General features: G+C 44.5%; 1 protein-coding gene across 1 annotated transcript in view; it reads right to left on the reverse strand.

Annotated features, from left to right (window-relative positions):
• Window positions 1-847: 847 nt before the first annotated feature.
• LOC146203483 (cytochrome P450 4V2-like) overlaps window positions 848-20864 on the reverse strand; it is a 37196-nt gene continuing 17179 nt past the window's right edge. The window contains exons 6-12 of the mRNA XM_084585706.1: window positions 16298-16367; window positions 16100-16226; window positions 14549-14701; window positions 9004-9177; window positions 8719-8785; window positions 1916-2089; window positions 848-1365 (exon numbers count right to left, since the gene is read on the reverse strand). Of these exons, the coding sequence (XP_084441832.1) occupies window positions 1187-1365; window positions 1916-2089; window positions 8719-8785; window positions 9004-9177; window positions 14549-14701; window positions 16100-16226; window positions 16298-16367 (944 nt within the window). The 3' untranslated portion in view covers window positions 848-1186. The remainder of the gene's footprint in view (window positions 1366-1915; window positions 2090-8718; window positions 8786-9003; window positions 9178-14548; window positions 14702-16099; window positions 16227-16297; window positions 16368-20864) is intronic.

Genomic DNA, 20864 nt, shown 5'->3' on the forward strand with positions numbered 1-20864 from the left:
CAGCTCGAGATATGGCGTCACGAACATAAGAGCTGGCATTAACGGTGGGAGCCGGTACGCTGTCAAACGGAAGGGGAGGGTCGCGGCCGTATAGAAGATAGAAGGGTGATTAGCCCATTGTGTCGTGACGGGAGAAATTATATGCGAACGTTACATGGTGTTAAGTGGTGGCAAATGAAGAGGACAGCACAACATGGCGATAGGGTGAAGGATGATTTGCCGGTTGGCCTAGCGCGAGGGCTCGTCTCGCGCCACTGCTGATCTTCTTCGTAACACTTCCCGGGGCCACCGAGCGATCGTCCCGATCGGTTCGCTTGAAGTGGATGGTAACGTGACGGTGAGGATGTTCAAGGAAAGGCAGGAGTGAATGACTTGCTTACCACCACGATGTCTGATGCGTGGGTGATCCGCCTCCCCTGGAGCTATTCAACCATCCGTCCCCAGAGTCCATGGGACCGATGGCTCCAGGTCACGTCGGGCGGCTTGGGCGGGGGTTGCGTGTTTGTGTCCATCGGTTTTTTTTGGGTCATTCGGGTCTTTCGGGTCCTTCATCTCGGTTCTGGCTGGTGTGTCGGTTATCCCTGTCTTCAGATCCGGCCTAGGAGCTGGGCGGTAGTAATTGATCGGGTCTGGGCTGGAAGGGCTGGGGCGAAGATGCTCAGCGATGTCCCTGGGCCTTCGGTCGACGTTCCCGGCTTACAGATCGCCTCGATGCTCCAAAGCGAGGATGGGGAGGACGACCCCGCACCTCCACCAAAATGTTACGCGGTGAAAAAATGAAGAGGACAGCACAACATGGCGATAGGGTGAAGAATGATTTAATGGTTGGCCTAGCGCGAGGGCTCCTCTCGTGCCACTGCCGGTCTTCTTCTTCGTAACAATATATTGAAATAATTAAGCATAAAGATTCGGCACTTTACTGTACCCTGTAATTCTTAAAATGTATGAAAGAAAGCTGTTCTCCGTCAGTTAAATGTTGCATATTTATTAGAAACTTTATTGAAAGCTAGGGATGTATGAAAAAATTGAGTGTTTTGCAATAAACTTTGCACAAAAATGGTTACAGTTGTGCTCAAGTTGCGGAAAAGGATTGTGGAATGCTGTGGTATAAAATTCTTCTCCACTGTGTCAATGCGGCCGTTCACTGCCGAAACTCTCAGTGCGGATGGGCGTTCCTTGTGAAACTCTAGGCTGCTATTGTAACTTTTCCACGTGTCTTAATCTGAATTTCAAGGCCTTGGACTGCTTTTAGAACCAAGCCAAACGACAGTTGCAGCTTATTCATTGGAATCTTGGAGGTGACAGTGTAGCGCCGCAGGATTTGGGTTAACAGGATCTTTTCTTCCATGTTGGCGAACCTTTGCCCTGATGGAAAACAACGAAAAATGATCGGTATATATGTATGATCAGTTTTTCTTCCTTTTTTAATTGTTCGCAATCTCTGCATGAAGGGCAAACAGGTGGCACTTCTCTTGCCCAAACATCAAGTGCCACAAAATTTCATGCGCAATATTTCAGTTCGGTATCTTCAAAAGAGGCAATTAATATTACAAATTGCTTGGACTAGAACTAGTTTAAAGCTGGCAAGAAGCTGAATGTGGGACAGTCTCGCTTCCTGGCGCTGTCGCGCTCAATTCGAATTTTTTTTTTATTCAAATGAAGTGACATTTCACTCTTGTTAGAAAGAAGTATACTAAAAACGTTCCCACTTATTGGGACTGCACATGATTAGGCGGTAAGTTCCCGCCGCTATGGTTCTAAAGCATTGAAACCCGAGTTTAGTTACTCGGTGTTCTGTTTGCATCAGAAATGATTTAAACCTGGGGCAAACCATCTGATTTATTCAGTTTAAAATCCAAGCAGACCTCTCAGAAACGGCTTCTCACTTTTTAAAATGTTTCATGTTGAGACTTACCTATACAATTCCTGGAACCGCCGGAAAATGGGATGTACGTAAATTGATTTTTTTCTGTGCTGTTAAGAAATCGTTCTGGATCGAAGCACTCCGGCTTTTCGAAATATTTTGAATGCCTGTGCAGGAAGTAGATCGCAGCAATTGCGACTGTTCCCTTCGGCACAGTGTATTCTCCTGCATCGAAGCAAGAGGGGAAAGCCAAGAACATTAAACCGAAAGCTAAGTTTACCCACCGTAATTGCTTCGTTCTATAAATCTGTTGCCGATCACTACGTACACACCGCTACTAAAATACAAAAAGCCGCATCACCAATGAATTAGCCATAAAGTTTCACACAGGACCGTGTTCTCACTTATTCATTTTATTTACGACAGACTGCTAGTCTCACGCTGCTGAAGTTACATGTACCCATACACCCACAATTGAATAGATTCAGGTTACGGCGAGAAAAAAAAAATTCTGTTCAAAATTACTCATCGGAATGAACAGACACTGCAATGCGCTATGATGAATCCTGTACACAGAAAACAAGACAAGAAATACGAAATAATGCCCTTGTGTTGATTCTGCATAACGGAAGCAGTCCAAAAAGAATTGCAGTACGAATGCAGACGCAGAAAAACAAGACTTAATTAAAGGACCGTGGAAAAACTTGATGAACAAAAACTGCGAAATTATTGTCATCGAAGCAATGCGGGTCAGTCGAATCAGAACACGCAAGATAATTCCCACCACGCGAAGTTAACTGGTGGACATATGCTAGAATAATAGGTCCAGAGTTGTGACCTAATAAGAGCAGGAGAGCCTTTATGATCTGCTTAGTAGCAACGAACTTTCTCACGATAAGCCGCAGCGTCATTGTCAACATGCGGAAAAATTTCCAGCCATCGTTTTGGTGCCTCTTTCATCATTAAAAAAAAACGAGACTGAGAACGCACTTCCTTCATGTATGCTCGCGTTAACGGCGCCGTAGGCGGCTAACATAGAGCTCGCTTGTCGAATGTGGAAAGCTGAATTCATATGAGCGCAGACCCTAGAGAACCTTCTCGTAGCATAAATCCAGCCCTCTGGAATATGACATCATTGATACATTATTCAAGAGTGCCTGTATGTATGTGATGTGGAGCAGAGGCGATGCTTGAGAACGCCATGTTTATTCCCGTTGCAACTTCCTTCATTTCTTCCAAGCTTCGTTCGCCATAAGTGAACGGAAGTCCTGCCGAAGAAGCGAATATATATCTATGGGTGCAATTTCTTATCATAAGGAGGCAAGGCTTGAGGGTCGTTGGTAGGCTTGGCCCCCGCCCGCTAAGCCTACCAACGACCCCAAACCCCATGAAGTGCGACGTCTGGAGGACTTCCACTGCGGTGAGGCCGGCCACATTCTACGTTACTGCCCGTACCGACGAATCGGCCTCCGCGGATTTGCAGTCAACGCCCCACTACTCCGCCCGGGTGAACGACCTCAAGAAATTGAGAACTACCTGCGTGGCGGCGAGTTGGCGCCACCAAGCCGTCGATTCAGGTCCCCATCACCGTATAGCGCCCGCGTTTTGTCGTTAGGCCGCAGCTACGATCACAGTGTACGAGGAAGGTCCCCAAGCCCCCGTAGCGGAAACTAAAGGTAGAAGCCTTTGGAGGTGAAGTTGCTATACGACGAACTAACCAATATCCTCCGCCGCCGACGACGAGTAACGACGACGCTGCTATGACGCCGACATTTCTTGCCAAGACGCCCTCGACACGCCCAGACTTCACGTTGACACCGCCGCTACGCCCGACGTCAATATCCAAGACGGCACAACCAAACTTCAAGCTATCACTGCCGCCCAGCGAAGTGACGACGGTGTGCCCCAGCCGCAACCCCAGCACGAGAGAAGCAGAGATCGAACACCGAAGCCAACGTGCAATATGAGGACGCGAACAAGTGACCTTGAGGTTGCTGTCGACGGATGCATGGTTACCGCCCTAGTGGACACCGGAGTCGACTACACTATCATCAGTGGAGCTTTCGCCCCCCAGCTAAAGAAAGTGACCACCACTTGTGACGGCCCGCTAAACCGCACCGCTGGTGGTAACCCTATTACGCCGTCGGGACAATCCACAACAAGGGTTACGGTAAATGGACGTACCTACCCTACCAGCTTCATCGTCCTACAGCAGTGTTCCCGAGATGGGATTCTGGGCATGGACTTCGTAAATGATTATAGAGCGATCATCGACCTCCGATCCAAGCTCATCAAGCTCTCGACGGAGAAAGCCATACCTGCTACGAGAACTTCGAAGCATCGATCACGTCGCTCTCAACGTTCTCAACGGAGAATTGACCATACCGTCCCGTTCGAGCGTTATCTTCCCTGTGAGTACAAAAGAAGTTGAACACGCGGAAGGGGTTGTCGAAGGAAACACTCAGCTGTTACTGGATAGAGGACTTGGAGTCACAAGAGGCGTCGCCCGTACCGGACACCCGAAATATATTCGCCCTCCCCAGCCAAACTGGAGACAGTGCACCCAACCGAGCAAAGCAGCCCACATTCGACATCAACGCAGCTTTACCCCAAGACAGAAAAGACCGGATTCGAACTCTGCTTGAAAGCTACAGCGAGTGTTTTTTTCTTCAGCGTCGAAGCTACGTCAAACTCCGTTGGCAAAGCATCGCAGCATCACGGACGAAAACACTCGACCGCTGCGTCAAAGCCCCTACCGTGTGTCGCCCCGAGAACGCCAGGCCATACGCGGTCAAGTTGAGGAAATGCTTCGTGATGACGTGATCAAGCCATCGAAGAGCCCATGGGCGGCACCAGTCGTTTTGGTGAAGAAAGACGGGACACTGTTTCTGCGTCGATTACCGCCGCCTAAACAGCATAACGAAGAAAGATGTGTACCCTCTCTCTCGCATCGATGACACACTGGACCGGCTCTGCATGCAAGGTACTTCACATCGATGGACCTCAAGAGCGGCTACTGGCAAATTGAGGCCGACAAGAGAGATCGCGAGAAGACCGCATTCATCACACCGGATGGCCTATTCCAGTGTAAGGTGATGCCATTTGGCCCCTGATCCGCACCAGCCATGTTTCAACGAGTAATGGGCACAGTTCTGGCTGACTTAAAGTCGCAGATTTGTTTGGTATACTTGGACGACGTCATTGTCTTCTCGTCAAACAATGAAGACCACCTGAAACGCCTGCAGACAGTGCTGGAAGCCATCAACTCATCAGGACTAACGTTAAAACCAGAGAAGTACCACATCGCCTACGAGCAACTGCGGTTTCCTAGGTTACATCGTTAGCAAGGAGGGTGTTCGCCCAGATCCGGAGAAAACAGCTACAATCGCACGATTTCCGCAGCCTGCCGACAGGAAAGCTGTGCGCAGGTTCCTTGGGCTGTGCGCTTATTATCGACGATTTGTCAGAACGTTTTCGCGCATCGCCTAACCGTTGACGCAGCTTGCAAAGGTTGACGTACCTTATAAATGGGAAGCGCCGCAAAAAGAAGGCTTCGACGAACTTAAGCGGCGCTTGCAGTTCCCTCCGGTACTTGGCCACTTTGATGAAAACGAGAGACCGAAATTCGTACTGACGTGAGCAGTATGGGCCTTGCAGCCGTTCTCGTTCAGAAGAGTGCCGGACAGGAGAAAGTAATCGCTTACGTTAGCAGGGCCCTCACAAAATCCGAAGTCAATTACTCAACGACCGAGAAGGAGTGCCCCGCGATCAACTGGGCCACTTCTAAGTTTAGTCCATACCTATACGGTCGACCATTCAAGGTGGTAAGCGACCACCTTGCCTTGCCCGATGGAGCCTACGACTTCAAGAATTTGACGTGACTGTAGTCTATAAGTCGGGCCGCAAGCATTCCAACTCAGACTGCTTATCCCGCGCTCCCATGGACACTCCCCCGACGGACGATGACGACGACGCCTTTCTGGGGCCAGTAAGCACCAGAAGTTTTGCACAACCACAGCGATCCGATCCTCAGCTTAAAAGCCTAGCCGATTACTTGGAAGGCAAGACCGCTTCCCTTCCTGCTGTGTTTAGCGTTAGTCATCGTCGTTCGCCTTAATCAATGACGTCCTCGTAAAAAACTTCGCTCCCACCAAGACCGCGCAGCTTCTTGTCGTGGCTAAAAGCCTCAGACAGGAAATTCTTCATGCGTTACACGACGAGCCAACAGCAGGGCATCTCGGGTTTGCGCGCACGTTGCATCGAATCCAGGAGAAGTACTACTGGCCACGACCGCCTGCCGATGTTGTTAATTACGTGAAAACGTGTCGTGAGTGCCAGCGGCGCAAGACGCCGCCGATCAGACCAGCTGGGCTATTGAACCTGATACTGCCCCCAACCCTGCCCTTTCAACAAATTGGGATGGATCGCCTCGGCCCCTTTCCATAATCATCTGCGGGTAACAAGTGGATCATGGTGGCCACCGACTACCTTACCCGCTGGGCCGAAGCAAAAACACTGCCCAATTGCAATGCGGCAGAAGTCTAAGTTTTTTGTCGAACAATTTTTTTTTTGCGACACAGCGCCCTCGCAGTGCTCATCACAGACAGGGGAACAACATTTACGGCAGATCTGACGCGGACCATTCTGGAATACAGTCATACAAGCCATCGACGAACTACTGCGTACCATCCCTAGACGAATGGACTTACGGAGCGTCTCAACAAAACTATTGCGGATATGATTGCAATGTACGTCGACGCCGAACACAAGACATGGGACGCCATTCTACTTTGCGTCATCTTCGCTTCTAATACCGCCGTCCAGGAGACAACCAGGCCGACCCCGTTCAGCCTTGTATACGGCAGGGAGCCCACGACGACGCTTGACGCAATGCTGCCACACGTTAACGATGAGGCGAACCTGTACGTCGCCGCCTACCTTCAACGTGCAGAGGAAGCCCGAAGACTCGCCCAAATCCGCATTAAAGATCAGCAACGAATCGACGCCCGACGTTACAACTTACGACGACGCGATGCTGAGTACAAGCCGGGAGATCAAGTCTGGGTTTGGACGCCGATTCGCCGCCGCGGACTGAGCGAAAAGTTTTTGCGCCGATACTTCAGCCTGTACAAGGTGCTTTGCCGACTAGGACAATTGAACTACGAGGTTGTTCCCGACGGCGCGGCAGCATCGCAGGAGCACCGATTGCATTCAGAAATTGTGCATGTTGTACGCCTTAAGCCATATTATGCGCGCTAAAGGCTATTCATGTTTTCTTTGCAATGTTTAGGTTAATTCATGTTTGTTTATTGTGAAACATTGAGGCGATGTTTTGTAAGGGGGGGTAGTAATGCCGCGAACTGTTTAAATCTTTATTTATTCTTGTTCGACAGCCGCTGGCATGCGGCCTTATCATTGTTATTCTGGCGCGCTAATCAATTCTTGATCCCGTGTTTGTTCATGCTCGTTGTCGCGAAACGACGCGTTATCATTTTCTTTGTCGCGAATGATGCGCTGAGATCTGTCTCAACGATTCAAATCACTCGCGTATGTTTCTACAATGTTCCAGATTGTGCTAGTGGCAGTTTGCGAGGTTATCTAGATGATTCTGAGTAGCTCTTATATTGAACGTTGACAAGTGCGACGGGCATTCTGTGTTCGACGATCGACGAGCACGTTTGTTGCTATTGCCGCTGCCGAGCTGCTTAGTTCTCTCGCAGGCGCAAGTCAGCTCAAAAAAAGAATTAATTTCCGTGCCATCATGCTTGTGTCTTCTTTTGGTGTCTACGGCTCTGTCACCACTACGTGACAACATTATTCAATTATTCCAGCATCAACAGTACAGATGCTCAGGACTGAATAAAAAGCCTCTAACTGGGCTTGACGGGAATCGCGGACCCTAAACATGGCATTGGCAACAATCTACAATACAACACAACACATTACACATACAAGGATCTGATACGAAATCAAGACAACTACCAGATGAAGAAAGTATTTGATGAGGTATACAGTGTATGGTGCAATGCATAAAAAGGCAAAAAGTGTAAGTATTGTGGGTACGATATATTTACAAAAACAATAGTGTGGCTATGAAACAATTCGTTTTGTTTAGAAGCGATGGGAGCATATTACGTGGCATCTGGTAACCGTAGTTAGTGCGTGCTCAAGATATTTCCCACAGTTCTATACTGCGGGTATTCCATGTTTTTCGTTTAGGAATGTCGTTTTGTTTACAAAACAGTTGTGAGCCAGCTACTACATTACGTGCATGTGGATGTAAAATCAAGCTGTACCAATGTCCCTACACGGCTTAAGGAGTAGCATGCATGTCTGAATCGTGATCCAAAAGTGTCCAGGCTCGATTCACACTTCGTAGCAGCAAAACACCCGAGGTGATACCTCTCGGCATCCTGGCCATGTAATGCTGTCGTGCGACGTTACAAAGTCCGCCAACGAATCATTGTTCAACTATCACCTGCCAACTTCCGCAATGCTGACGAAAGATTTAATTCGGAACGGGCGTCTATACTGTTGTTCGCTGGAAAGGAAGCCTGTAGCGATGGCTCAGGTTTTAGGGTGCTCTACTGCTGATTCCGATTGATTCTGGCTGCGGCTGCAGCGTTTCGATGGAGGCGAAATACAGTGCGCCTGTTTACCGTGTATTATCAGTGCACATTAAAAAACCTCAGACGGTCGAAATAATGCGCTTGCGAAAAGATATCTGCCATTGTGCCACTCGAGAATTATCGATCACACATTGCACTCCAACTCGTCTCCAGGCGCCAGTGACATCTGCCCCCCCCCCCCTTTTTTTTTTTTACTTCACACATTGTACTTAAACTTTTTCTCACCAACTTTCATATCCTCCTCCACGTTGCGAGCAATGAGGGGAAGTGGAGGGTAAATCCTCATAGATTCCTGCAAGAGCCGAAAAAAATTACGACGAAATTATGATGTGCGCTACTCATCTGACATTATTTCATGTATAAAATGAGCAATGCAGTTTCTATTAATAAAAAAGCTAGACAGAATGGACTTTCTGTTCCTGCTTGGATCGATATGCTGGTGATGCAAGGGCTACAACTGGAAAGAACAGCCCACAGCGCCAATATAATCAATTTTCAAATCGCTCGTACCTTGAAGACGCACTCCATGTATATCAACTGTTTCATGTCTTCTACTGTGACGTCTCTCTCCTTATCTTCTCCGAAAATGCTGTCAATTTCTCCGAGCAGCTTTTCCTGTACCTCAGGATTATTTCCTAATAGGAAAAGAGTATATGCTATAGAAGCAGCCGTCGTCTCGAAGCCCTACAAAAAAGAAAAGATAGCAATGAGGCACCAACCTCAAACCGATCTTGTTCTTAAAAGGTAATCGTGTTTTTAAAGCACTTTCTCTTTTAATATCGCCAGGCTCAGTGCTTTAGTAAGGCTCTTTGCAGTGCGTGGATAGCGCCGGTGATCACCAGAAGCTACAATATGGCCCGTGAGTGGAAGCAAAACTTAAGTCGTCTTGGTTTAAACAATGAGTCATGAATCATGATTGAGCCAATTCTAAACCAACGTAAAATAATATCATAAGGTCGAAACCAAATTCAATTTGATAAACAAGAAAACAGAACACAGACAAGAAATTCTGCATTATTGGTTTATCAGAAAATCATTTTTCCCTTTTCGCCGCACTTTCCATACTCCCTAAATGTAGCCCAGCTTGCAAGCCAGCTCTAGATTTTGCTTCAGGTATAATTGATAATTCCGAGAAAAAGTGCCGAGCTCACCGCCCAGAAAGGGTACTTAAAGAAGTGGGCTCAACGAAGTTAGATATAACGTCTCCGAAAACAACTAACGGACTCCTCTTTCACTGAGATAATCGGCGAAGGCAGGTAGTGTTCTCCACCTGCAGGTAATCCCCAATGAATAAAGAAAATGTTTGTTAGCAATTTTATTAAAAACATTAGGTCACATTTATTAGAACTCTTTAATCTAATTAGGACTCGAATTTTTTAATATTTATTAGAAGTCTAATACACGCAAGTTGCTGCTTAGAGAAGAAAGGATGTGCTAAAAAGGTATTTGAGATGTATTGCATTTATTACATATTAATTTTGTATGATTGTGTCATTGTGCATTAAATGTAGAATGAATGCATTATAAATATACTAGAAGTACAACACTGCATAGTTTTTCAAATATGTTAAAAGTATGTTTTCTGCCCGCTTAGTATATTTCTAACATATTATGTACTTTATAGAGTTAAACTTGTTATGCAGGAATAAAAGCTTTCCACCAGTAGACAGTGTACTTTCAAAGCACTACTAATGTACTCGTGATCCTTTTTTTTTTATGCTAGCAGATAGAGTGCGAATAATCTGCGAAAGTATGTATTTCTAGCATGCTTCGAATACACTCAAAATTCAACAGAAATAGGATGCACTTTTCGAAACTAAAAAAAAAATGTATATGGAAAAGGCCCAAGAAATATACTTATTAATGCAGTGATGGAATAAATATAGACCTAACACTCCCAGAGCTGACTAAGAAGAAACGAAAAAGGCTATATTCAGTAATGTCCCAATAAGTAAAACTTTGCTTCTGTTTTCATGTTTCTTCCTGTTGAGCTTTGAAAAGTTTTCACGAGTGAAAGCCGATCTTCAGCCAGCAAAACTGAGAAAGCAAAACTGACATATACGGAGTATTCCTGAATAAAAAAAAAAAAAAAAACAAGAGGATGGTTGGGTCTAAGGAGTGAAACTGAATATGGCCGGGATTGTATCCTAGATTTTTCAAATACCTATATAGTTCACATGAATTGATTAATAAAAATACCCATTTATTGTTTTCTGGGGCAATGGTGCGGTTTTCTCTAAGAACAAGTTTCTATGTTGCGAACGAACGGCTGGCATCGCACCTTTAGTGCACCGTACTTTTGAGACCATTCGATAGCCTTAGGCAACCTTATAGACTGGAGAATAGGAGACAAAGCTTAATGTCTTTTTTTTTTCTTTTTTTTTTACAGAAACAGGTTTAAGCTTTCGGCTGAAAGTAGTTGCTAGTTCTGCATGGAAATTGTCAGCAATTCGTCCCTTGCTAATGGTGAGTCCATGTAGCCTCTTGGTTGAAGGTTTGGAGGATCCTGAGCATCCCTGAACACAGCATTTTCTATTCAAAAACTTGAAATTATGTCTCAGTTCATCAAGCTCTGGAACAGAGTCTTTTCTTCTAATTAAACCGCCGGACCATATTGCCTAATACGCGAGGTGTGAAAGAGGATAGAAAGGGGGGGGGGGGGGGGGGGCAGCGTGGGCCGCATCGCGTTGAGCAAGCTAAACCTAAAAGGCGGGACAAACGAAGACCTGAATCATTCACAAAAATGGTGAAGTGCATGAGCACGACAGATGGCACGCCGCATATGCGAGAACATGCGTTGATGCACTGCCTTCATGTGTTTAAATATGTGCTGCATTTATATAAAGGAACAAACCGTCATTTGGTGCTTTAAGGAACTAGCCGAAAGAATACGCTACGACTTCTTGATTTTTCTTTTACAGAATTTCGAGTAGACAAAAAAATCATTCCCACCATTTTGCAATAAATCACTCAGAAAGCCAGACATAAGAAGTAGCGTAACGTCATTTGGTTCTCCGGGGACACAAAAAGGCAGGGGTCAATGTGATGTCTTTTTTTTTAATTTTTTTATTCATATATTGCACTAAAGCACCACTCTTTAATGTATCCGCATCCGATTGGGCGACCGCATATCGCCGCGTAATATAATGTATTCTCTTTCTCCTCCTCTTTCTGTCTCCAACAACATTAATTTAGACGGAACATTTGTACTAAAATGCGTTTTTAGAAATAATTGCAGATATCAATTTTTTGTCGTTCTCGTCGGGCTGTGGTCGGGGATTTAACATTAAATGAGCAGAGCAGGCAATGTATATCTTCCATGCGTCAAGGGCATTCCTCGAGGACTGCGCCTGCGAGTCATAGCTAAGAGAACTCACTGTTGGGAAGTTCTGTAGATTCCTGACGCCGAAAACAATCACGCTCTAATTTCGAGCATGAAATTTATCAGTAACCTGATGTGTCACTTACAGGGGCTCCTATGGTAGGACAACTGCTTTTAGAACAACCAGGGTAAGGTAGAACAACCACAGCTGTCATCAGAACTGCTAAACGAGTTATGAGCGCATTTCTTTTATTATTTTTCAAAAGAGTCTCGCATAGATTTCAAGCAACAAGACATGATTTTTTTTTATTATGAAACATTTGCTTAGCTAGCATTCGTACTTGGCTATTGTACTACACCGTCATTCCTTGCTTATAGACTATGTGTTTTCTATAGCTGCTCAATATGTTACGAAATAGCGCATTCAAATATGTCACGAAGTTTTATTATACTTGAGCTGCGATTTTGTTCACATCTTCTGGCCAACTAGTAGTACGCCTGCTCACTGGCGCTAGTTGTTGCCTGAATATTGAAGATATACCCCCATGGAAGTGTTCAATCTTGTTTGGAATCCTTGCAAGTGATTCCTTGCCAAGTTATCTTCAGTGGTTTCAATAATATTGGCGTAAAATGCACATGCCATATGAAACTGACAATGAAACACCGCTCACAAGGCTGAGACTCATTTCTAGGTAGAAAGGACTCAGATTTTTCTCCAAGAGCGCAGACACTAATGGTCGCTGGGAGCATGTTACTTATATTGCGCAGAATGCCCACCTGGGAACTTTTTCCCGAATGCGGGTTATGCAGTAAGCATTTTTAAGCGAAAATTAAGTCCTGTGGAGGTGCGAAATATACTTTGAAATTTTGGTAAGACTGCGTAACCAGCTATCGTAATCAGTGGACTATCGTTATTTTTGTGAGTGAAACACAATTATTATGTTTTTTTTTTATACTTTCTCGTTCGTTCTACCATATCAGTCTTGTCTCTGACATGCACGAACTGTTTACATATTTTATTATATATCTATTTTTGTTAGCAGAAGTTTTAGTACACAGCCAAGTATAACACACCAAGCATATATTTGTGTGAATGTGCTCTGGGTTTTGAGAGCAACTGGTATGGTTGCACTTTTGAAATGCTCTAAAGCTGTTCGGATGCGTGTATTTTACGGATGTTGATACGAACTTTTCCTTTTCTTAATCCAGTGTGTTATAGGCCCGAGGAAAAACATGAAAATGGTCAATTGAGGCACGCCCATTGTTTTAGATGCCCCTGCTCTAACGGAATCAAGTGAGGTCTTTTTTTTTTTTTTTTTTTCGGGAATCGCTCTGGGCGATCTAATAATTCGTACGCTCGCCATGGTATTTTCGTTCCGTAAGTCATAAGCGGAATAAAAATAGGCTCTCGGGGTCACCGTAAATTTATTTGCCGATATTACCTAAATTGAGCTCAAAAACCCAACCCTTTCACACCCCGCCGCAGTGGACTAGCGGACTCTGCTGCTGAACCCAAGGATGCGGGACCAGATCCTGAAATCGGCGGTCTCTTTTCGGTCGAGGCGAATGCAAAGTACCTGTGTGCTGTGCGATGTCAAGGAGCATTAGAGAACCCCAGGTGCTCTAAATTTCAAGAACCCTCCTGTATGGCGTTCCTCCTAGCCTGAGACTCTTTAGGAAGTTAAATCATAACAACTAAACTAAACTAAACTAAACTAAACAAATTGTTTCGCAAAAAATGTCTGTGCTCAAGCGAGGATAGAAAACCTGTAGCGATATTTTTTTTTTTTTAGAGAGGAGAATGGTGGTGCTCTGCACGCGTTTAGTGCGATGACATTAAGTGAAAGAGGGCCAGTACAGAAGAAGGGATTAAGAAGGACGACCAAGGAAAACCGCTGCTTTGTGGTAGCGAAAGTTGGGCTTCACGGGACACGTAGCTTCAGCAGCGCAGTAAGTATTGTTCAACGGCAAAAGCGGCGCAAGTGGTAGCACGTAGCATTAGCACGTGTAAAAGACGCCCCAGGTTACAGTGACTGAAGTTTCAGTCACAAGTGTTGCTCGTGAGACACTATAAGTACGAGCTGCTTTTACAAATGGTCAGATCATAGTGATGACCCATCACGCTTGGTCATTTACGCATTTGTGGCAGCTAATCTTTCTATTTTTGAAATGCACATCAACACTGTCCCACGCCAAAACTGTATTCCCCCCCCCCTTTTTTTTTATTCACAACTTCTTTCCGAACGAAAAGAATTTTCGCCTTCAGACTATAACCCATCAGTGCGGACTTCAATGCAGAACTGCCCAATCACCAATGCTGCTCTGAATTGAGCGTCTGAGGTAAGGTATAATTGTCATTATGACGCATGAAAAAACATATGGTCCCACAAAAATATATAAAATACCGAAAACGTTTTCCTGAACAACATCGCGCAGTTTTGCTTCGTTGTCCATGCTATACAATAGCTAAACAAAACCGGAATTCTGCGCGCTGTAAAATTGAGGCTGCTATATTATAATCAAATTTTCTCATCCGGCTTAATTTTCAGCGCTAGATTTGCACTTCCTCATAAATCTTTCATCTTCCTCCTCCGAATCAGTCTTCAAAGTGCCACGAGAGCTGCATAGAAGGCGATCTACACCGCACCATTGAAAATGTGGACTACCATCCGTATATGCGAGCATTACTGCGATTTCTTCACCATAAAAGCAAGGTCGCAGAGGGGAACTTACGCCAATAAAAAACGATGTCACCTCATTCATTACTTCTTCTTCCGTTAGGGCGCCGTCCACAATGTGGTTGTGAAGTAGAATATCCAGGAAAGACTTTTTTGAGTCGGAAGCGACTTTTCCAACCTTGTACTCTGCTATCCTTTGTTTCACAATCTGGAAGTATCAAAGTAAGAGGACAAATAGTAAGAAAAAGCGAAAGCAGATTTTTTTTTATTTATTTTTTTTTTTATTAGAGAAGTTTGCCATCAGGCATAGTGAAAAGGAGCGGAGAGTAGGAAGAAGCTAGAAAAAGGAGTGTAAACAGGTCTCTCTTAAGAAGTCGCGTAGGTTGTCGATAAGCTGATTGATTAATGTGCACTTCCTATAGTTTAAAATTAGGTGGTCATGTCATAACTTCTCACAAAATCACAGACAAGTACTTTTTATTGTTACATTGATTCCTTTCTATCAAGTGCGATATTAGATACATACCAGGTGTCCCAGCTAAATGTAACAAAGTTTATCCTTTATTTCTTTAAGACGAAGTACATTAGCCTAGTGCAGCTAACAATGGGTTGTTGAGAGTTGTTTGGTATTGTCTACAGTACAGTACAGTACAGTACAGTACAGTACAGTACAGTACAGTACAGTACAGTACAGTACAGTACAGTACAGTACAGTACAGTACAGTACAGTACAGTACAGTACAGTACAGTACAGTACGGTACAATACAGTACAGTTCAGTTCAGTACAGTACAGTACAGTAGAGTACGTTGTGTACGGTTCATTCTCTGAATGAAATGAATTGTTATGACTACTTCGATAACCTTTTATCTATTGCCTTAAAAGAGAGAACGTAATACACAAGCCATAGACCGTTCTGAAAAACAGCTGGCTTCAGTTGATGCACCAGTGTACTATTTACGCCCTGAAAAGAAAGCTACCAGCAGGCACATATACCTCGCTCTTAGTGAACACGCTAAGTCTCATCGGGAATAGTGCTGGGCCCTCATTCCGAGTTTGCGTCGTTATCGTGAGTGTCGCTATCTCCCCGACCTCGAGTCACCTGATTGGTGGAAATGCTGAAAAAGGATGTTGCCACCTCTTCTGGTTCTGCAGTGGCAACACCCAGCTCCGGTGTTTCGACCAATCAGATGACTAGAAGTCACGTGAGATAGCGACACTTCGATAAAGATGCAAACTCGGAATACGGGCCCTGCAAAAGGAAGCCAGTTTCTTTTTTTTTCTCTTCTCTGGGATACATTCTTGTACGCGGAAGAAGCACCACAGTCACGTAGACTCTATTGTATTGCGCGAGTTGTCTTGTTCGATAAACAAACTGCTTCAATTCAAGGGAAGGCAGTAAATAAAGGTATAGTGAGGTATTTTGGCTATTTATAAGCTCTGGAGAACGCATAAATTCCAATAGCTCTCAAGGGCTTCAATAGTCTAGGGTATTCTGACATTAAAAATATGGCTGCATTTAGCTGAAAGATCCTCTACAACAATAATAAGTAAATGGGGTGAATAGTGAAACGTAATTAAGGCATGGTACTGCAAGCTTTGCTTACCCTTCTGTTGTACTCATGAATGAACTTGATATTTTGCTTTAAACCCTTCGATTCCTTAGTCATGCTGTAGATAATGTCCGACCAGTGAAAGAAATTCACCATCCTTGCCATTATAGTGGCCTCAATCCTGTTAAGCAAAGAAAGCAAGTAGGTGAGTTGGTCGAAAACCTCCGTGGTATCAAAATTATTTCTTCATACTCATCGTTTATCTCAAGAAGGCGTGTTCGCTTCACCTCATCCTCGTCAATTTGTACCCCGAAAGCGGTCTCTAGAAAAGATAAAAAGTATATAAGATCGCTTAAGATTCACCTTAAAAGTACAAGTGACAGGGCCTGTAACATCGCCTTTTAATACCGCTGATTGGCGGCATTTAGAGTTGGAACATGGTTTGTCATAGTATTAAACGCCTTTAGTTGGTTTGGCTTTGGAGGAGATCAAGGCAGATAGTAGCTGTCTCCCTTGTCGGTGGACACCTACACTTGCAATTAACGCCATAAAATTGGAGGCACTCATGTCTGTTCGAATCCCTATCGCAAACTAGCCTCCAGCATGATCATCACACGGATAATAAATGGAAAGCAAAATGGTACGACACCTCCATGAACGCCGCACAAAAAACGATTGCACAAGGGTTTGATACGAAACCACGTGGTAATTTTTTTTTCCGACACGCTTCCGACTAGTCCTTGTCACCTTCTCAATTTTCGGCACAGCGCTGGCTCTTCGGCCAAATGAACGCTATACACTATGGCTTAAAAAAAGTGAATGCATTTGTTAAGTACAAGCAGTTTTGTAATGTGAGACGTCTTTGTTAACTTCATTAAAAAATGAAATTACCGAGCGGTCAGACGTTTAGCGCACCGATTCCGCGAAAGCACATGAGTTTAACGTCAAATTGGATGTTTGTACTTAACTGGGGGCTATTACTCAAATGCGAGGGTTGAAACACGAGAGCGAATTTTCCGGGTAGGTGAAGATGGCCGGTTTATGTCAGTTGGGGTGGCGATTGGGTCTTCCGGGATGGCCAGGCGGAGCGGCTACTTTAGACTAGTACTTAGTGAGGGCGCCTGACTTTCTCACTACACCTTCGAACTCGTCGGCGCCTTCTAGCTCCGCTGCAGCTCACGCTTCTTGTAGGTCGAGGTTTTGTAAAGTGTGATTATAAGGGGGTCGATGGTTGGAGAAGAACTAGTTGATCGGTGTAATAGCGCTTTTTAAGGCTAAAAATAAAAATGTGTATGTATCTTTAAAATAGCTCCAATTCAACCGATTTTAATGGCTTCTTTGCTTTTATGTTACAGTATACCATTTTCCTTGCAACGGTTGAGACATTGTATCGAAACGGCAGTTTGCGGTACCGTTTATTCATCCATATTATGCAACAACACAGTCCAGTGTAAAACAAATTGGAGAAAATGGATCACTACAGATAGTCCCCTCATACAAATATATTTGCCTTTACACAAACAGCGCTGAAATAGAAGGGCTGTCACTGGAAAAAAGCTACATGCTCCTGACCATCCTCTGAACAGCATATTGCTGAGTCGAAAAGCTAGAACGCGGGGATCTCAACTATAAGAACCTCATTGCGTTACACTACATACGTGGCCAGTTCTAGGGTCAAAGCGATGTAACTTAGGGGGGAATAGATTTTCGTACAAGGCTCTTTTTCCAGCGCTCTCCATTCTTATAGACAAAGAAATAGAGGGTCGGGAGTGCATTCGTGTGAATCACGTCCTATATTTGGGCTACTATTTCTTTCTTACGACATTACATTTATAAGGTGTTAGTCCTTATTGCAGCAAACACAGAACAAAGATACAGATACCGCAGAGGGGACGAGACGAAAGGGAAGAGGAAGGAGAGGTCGCGTTTTGAGCCTTAGGTACCTTCTCCTAACTTTGTGATGCAGCTATTCCCAAGGGAAGAGCTTGGCCGTGCTAGCATTGACGGCTGGCAATATGCAGCAGGTCGCCGATGTAATCCAGGCAGCATGTATTGTGTGTGCGATCAGGATAATGTGGGCGGCTGCACCCTTCATGACACCACCGCCTGAACATTGGATTCGAAGCAAGAAATCTCTCAAAAACGCGGACCAGTCGAAGCTGATATTCTTTGGTGCGATAAGAAAACTGAAAATAACGCGCACTTCCGCTCGGAAAGAGCAATAACTAAGAATCGTAGCGTGGGAGAGAACGAGAGTACAATAGGCAAGAATAATAAACGAGACATAATAGAAACAAAAAAAAAGGCTTCCTGAACGCTGTACAACATGGCCGAAACGGGCTACAGACAACCTTGCAAAGACCAGGGCAGCAGCTTGGGCATGCTAGCTATTCTGTTGTGACAGAACTGAAAAGAACACCGAGGCAAGGAAGAGACAAGTGCATCCGCTTTCTTGCCCCATTGTTATCCGCGGTTTCATCAGAAAAGCGTAATAAGTGTGCTGTGTGTTGTAAATTTTGAACGAGACGTGAAGAACTGCTCGGGTAGCATAATGACCTGCGATTTGTAAGCTACATAGGCCGCATGCAGAGCGTGAAAAAGCCCCTCTATAATTACGCCTCAGTTGTCATCATCATCATGATCATCATTAGCAGCAGCAGCAGCAGCCGGATTATATCTACTGCCGAGCGAAGGCCTCGTCCATATTGCTCCAACCTGGTGCTGTGCTAGCTGCATCCACTTGACCCCTGCAAACTGCTTAACCTCATCCGCCTACCTAATTTTCTGCCGCCCCTGCTGCGCTTTCCTTCCCTCGGAATCCAGTTTGTTACCCTAAGCCACCATCAGTTGTCCTCTCTTTGTATTACATGCCCTGCCCATGTCCATTTCTTCTTCTTTATTTCCACTAGAATGTCGGTAACTTGAGTTATTTCTCTGACCCACTCTGTACACTTCCTATCTCTTAAACTTTACACCTGATATTTTTCGTTCCATAGACCTCTGAGTGGTTCTCAAATTTAGTACAACCCTTTTCGTTAGCCCCCACGTTTTCAGCCTGTAAGGTGAGTTCAGGTAAAATACAACTGTTGCATACTTCCCTCTTGGGCGATACCGGTAATTGTAGGATGCTTCAAGGGAAAGAGAAATCTGTTATTCTATTTTTCTTCCTGAAACTGAGGTGCCTCTACATAAGATGCAATACAGTGCTACTCTCATCTTTCTCAGAAAGTTTCTGACGCTCTCTCGTTCAAGGCATTGAACCTAATGTTGGCTGACTTATTTGTTCTAAGGTAAAAAACCTCCTCATTTCTGGTCAGCGCTAGGAAGATTTTTATTGATTCACAATAACTTGATCAATAAATTGTAGCGTTCTGCCGCTAGACCTTGACAAAGAGAAGATGCAAAGAAAATAATCATACCCAGGGATATGACGCCGAAGAGGTTCCTTGGTCTTTTTCCGCGTCCTCATTTTATCCGGAGACGAAGCGTAACCGAATGAACATAACAATGTTTTGGCACCTGCTAGGGTATTGTGTAGTGAATAAAATATAAAATTCAACCTAGGAAAGGGCGGCGCCACGTGTCCTGCGTCATCAGTTGTTAGCTAATGAGCGCGGCAAGAGCAGACCCAGTTACAACCAGGACCAAAATGGTGCAAAGCATACTTCCGCCACCACACACTTCCCACGTTTTACCTAGGGAGAAACATATAGTAGTATATGTGCATGCACTAACAAATTTTGATACGGCGCTGCCCTGTAATTTAAAAAAAAAGGTGTAATATTTTTCTAGGACAAAACAGCGCACCTGCACAAACACGAAGAAAAAAGGGGCGAGACACAGCACTGCCGAAAAGCGATGTGGTATGACATTCTGGGATAAAGCAGAGCACCTGCTTTATCCTGAGCGCTATTGCATGATATTTTGTCTGTACAAATTATGCAAAAACGCTCCACATTTTTATGGCCAAAATTGCTCACGAGTGTAAATTGAAGCTGTGTGTACCAAAACCAAATCTTGTTTGCAAAGAGAGGAGATTTTATCATCTATGATTAAGTTCACAAGAGAGGCAGATATCTCTCGCCGATTTTCAGACTAGTAAAAATGCTTAAGTTCCAATGAAAGGCACAGTACTTGTCTAGACAGCATATGTCGAAAGTTAGTCTCGTCTATGAGCCTGGTCTTTGCAGTGTATGTCAAAGCTCGTTCGAGGTTCAGGAGTTTGGTGTCCATACATTAGCAGAGTGATTCAGCCTCACCTTAAAACTAGATGTGATAGCGCATTTAAGGGCGCTTTTTATTCGGCGAGTTTTTACTTTCTTGTTAAATTATTATTACTGTGACAGCAGCATACATCCCAAACAGAAGTTCGTAAATCATACGCACCACAACGCGTTCAATAGGGGTCCCTCTAACAGGCTTGTAACGAACAACCTTTCGCGGCCAGCTTATGCGTTGCGTGACAGCCTGGCATGAAACGTGTTTCATTGAATTAGGTACTCCAATTTTCTGAAATACCTTGAATAGAGGAACCATCTCGCGTATTTTGGTTTAATTTGGACCCTCCCTCAATTGGTTAACTTTATTTGAATTTGAGTTGTTTGAAATTCCCGCGCGAGCTCACGTGACAGAGACGTCATTGCACTGTTGAGCAATCGGGATTTCTCCTGAACACAGTCTATAGCGGCGGCTTTTTAGGGGAACGAACGAGCTCTATACTCTTACGAGTAATGTTTTCAGACTTTTTTTCTATTTCTAAACAGAAATCGTCTCATAATGCTTTCTCATGCTTGCTCCTTTGTAATAACCCTCGAGGTCG

The sequence above is a fragment of the Amblyomma maculatum genome, chromosome 1 (genome assembly GCF_055883805.1).
Source record: "Amblyomma maculatum isolate TAMU_Amacu chromosome 1, ASM5588380v1, whole genome shotgun sequence".
Taxonomy (NCBI): Eukaryota; Metazoa; Arthropoda; class Arachnida; order Ixodida; family Ixodidae; genus Amblyomma; species Amblyomma maculatum.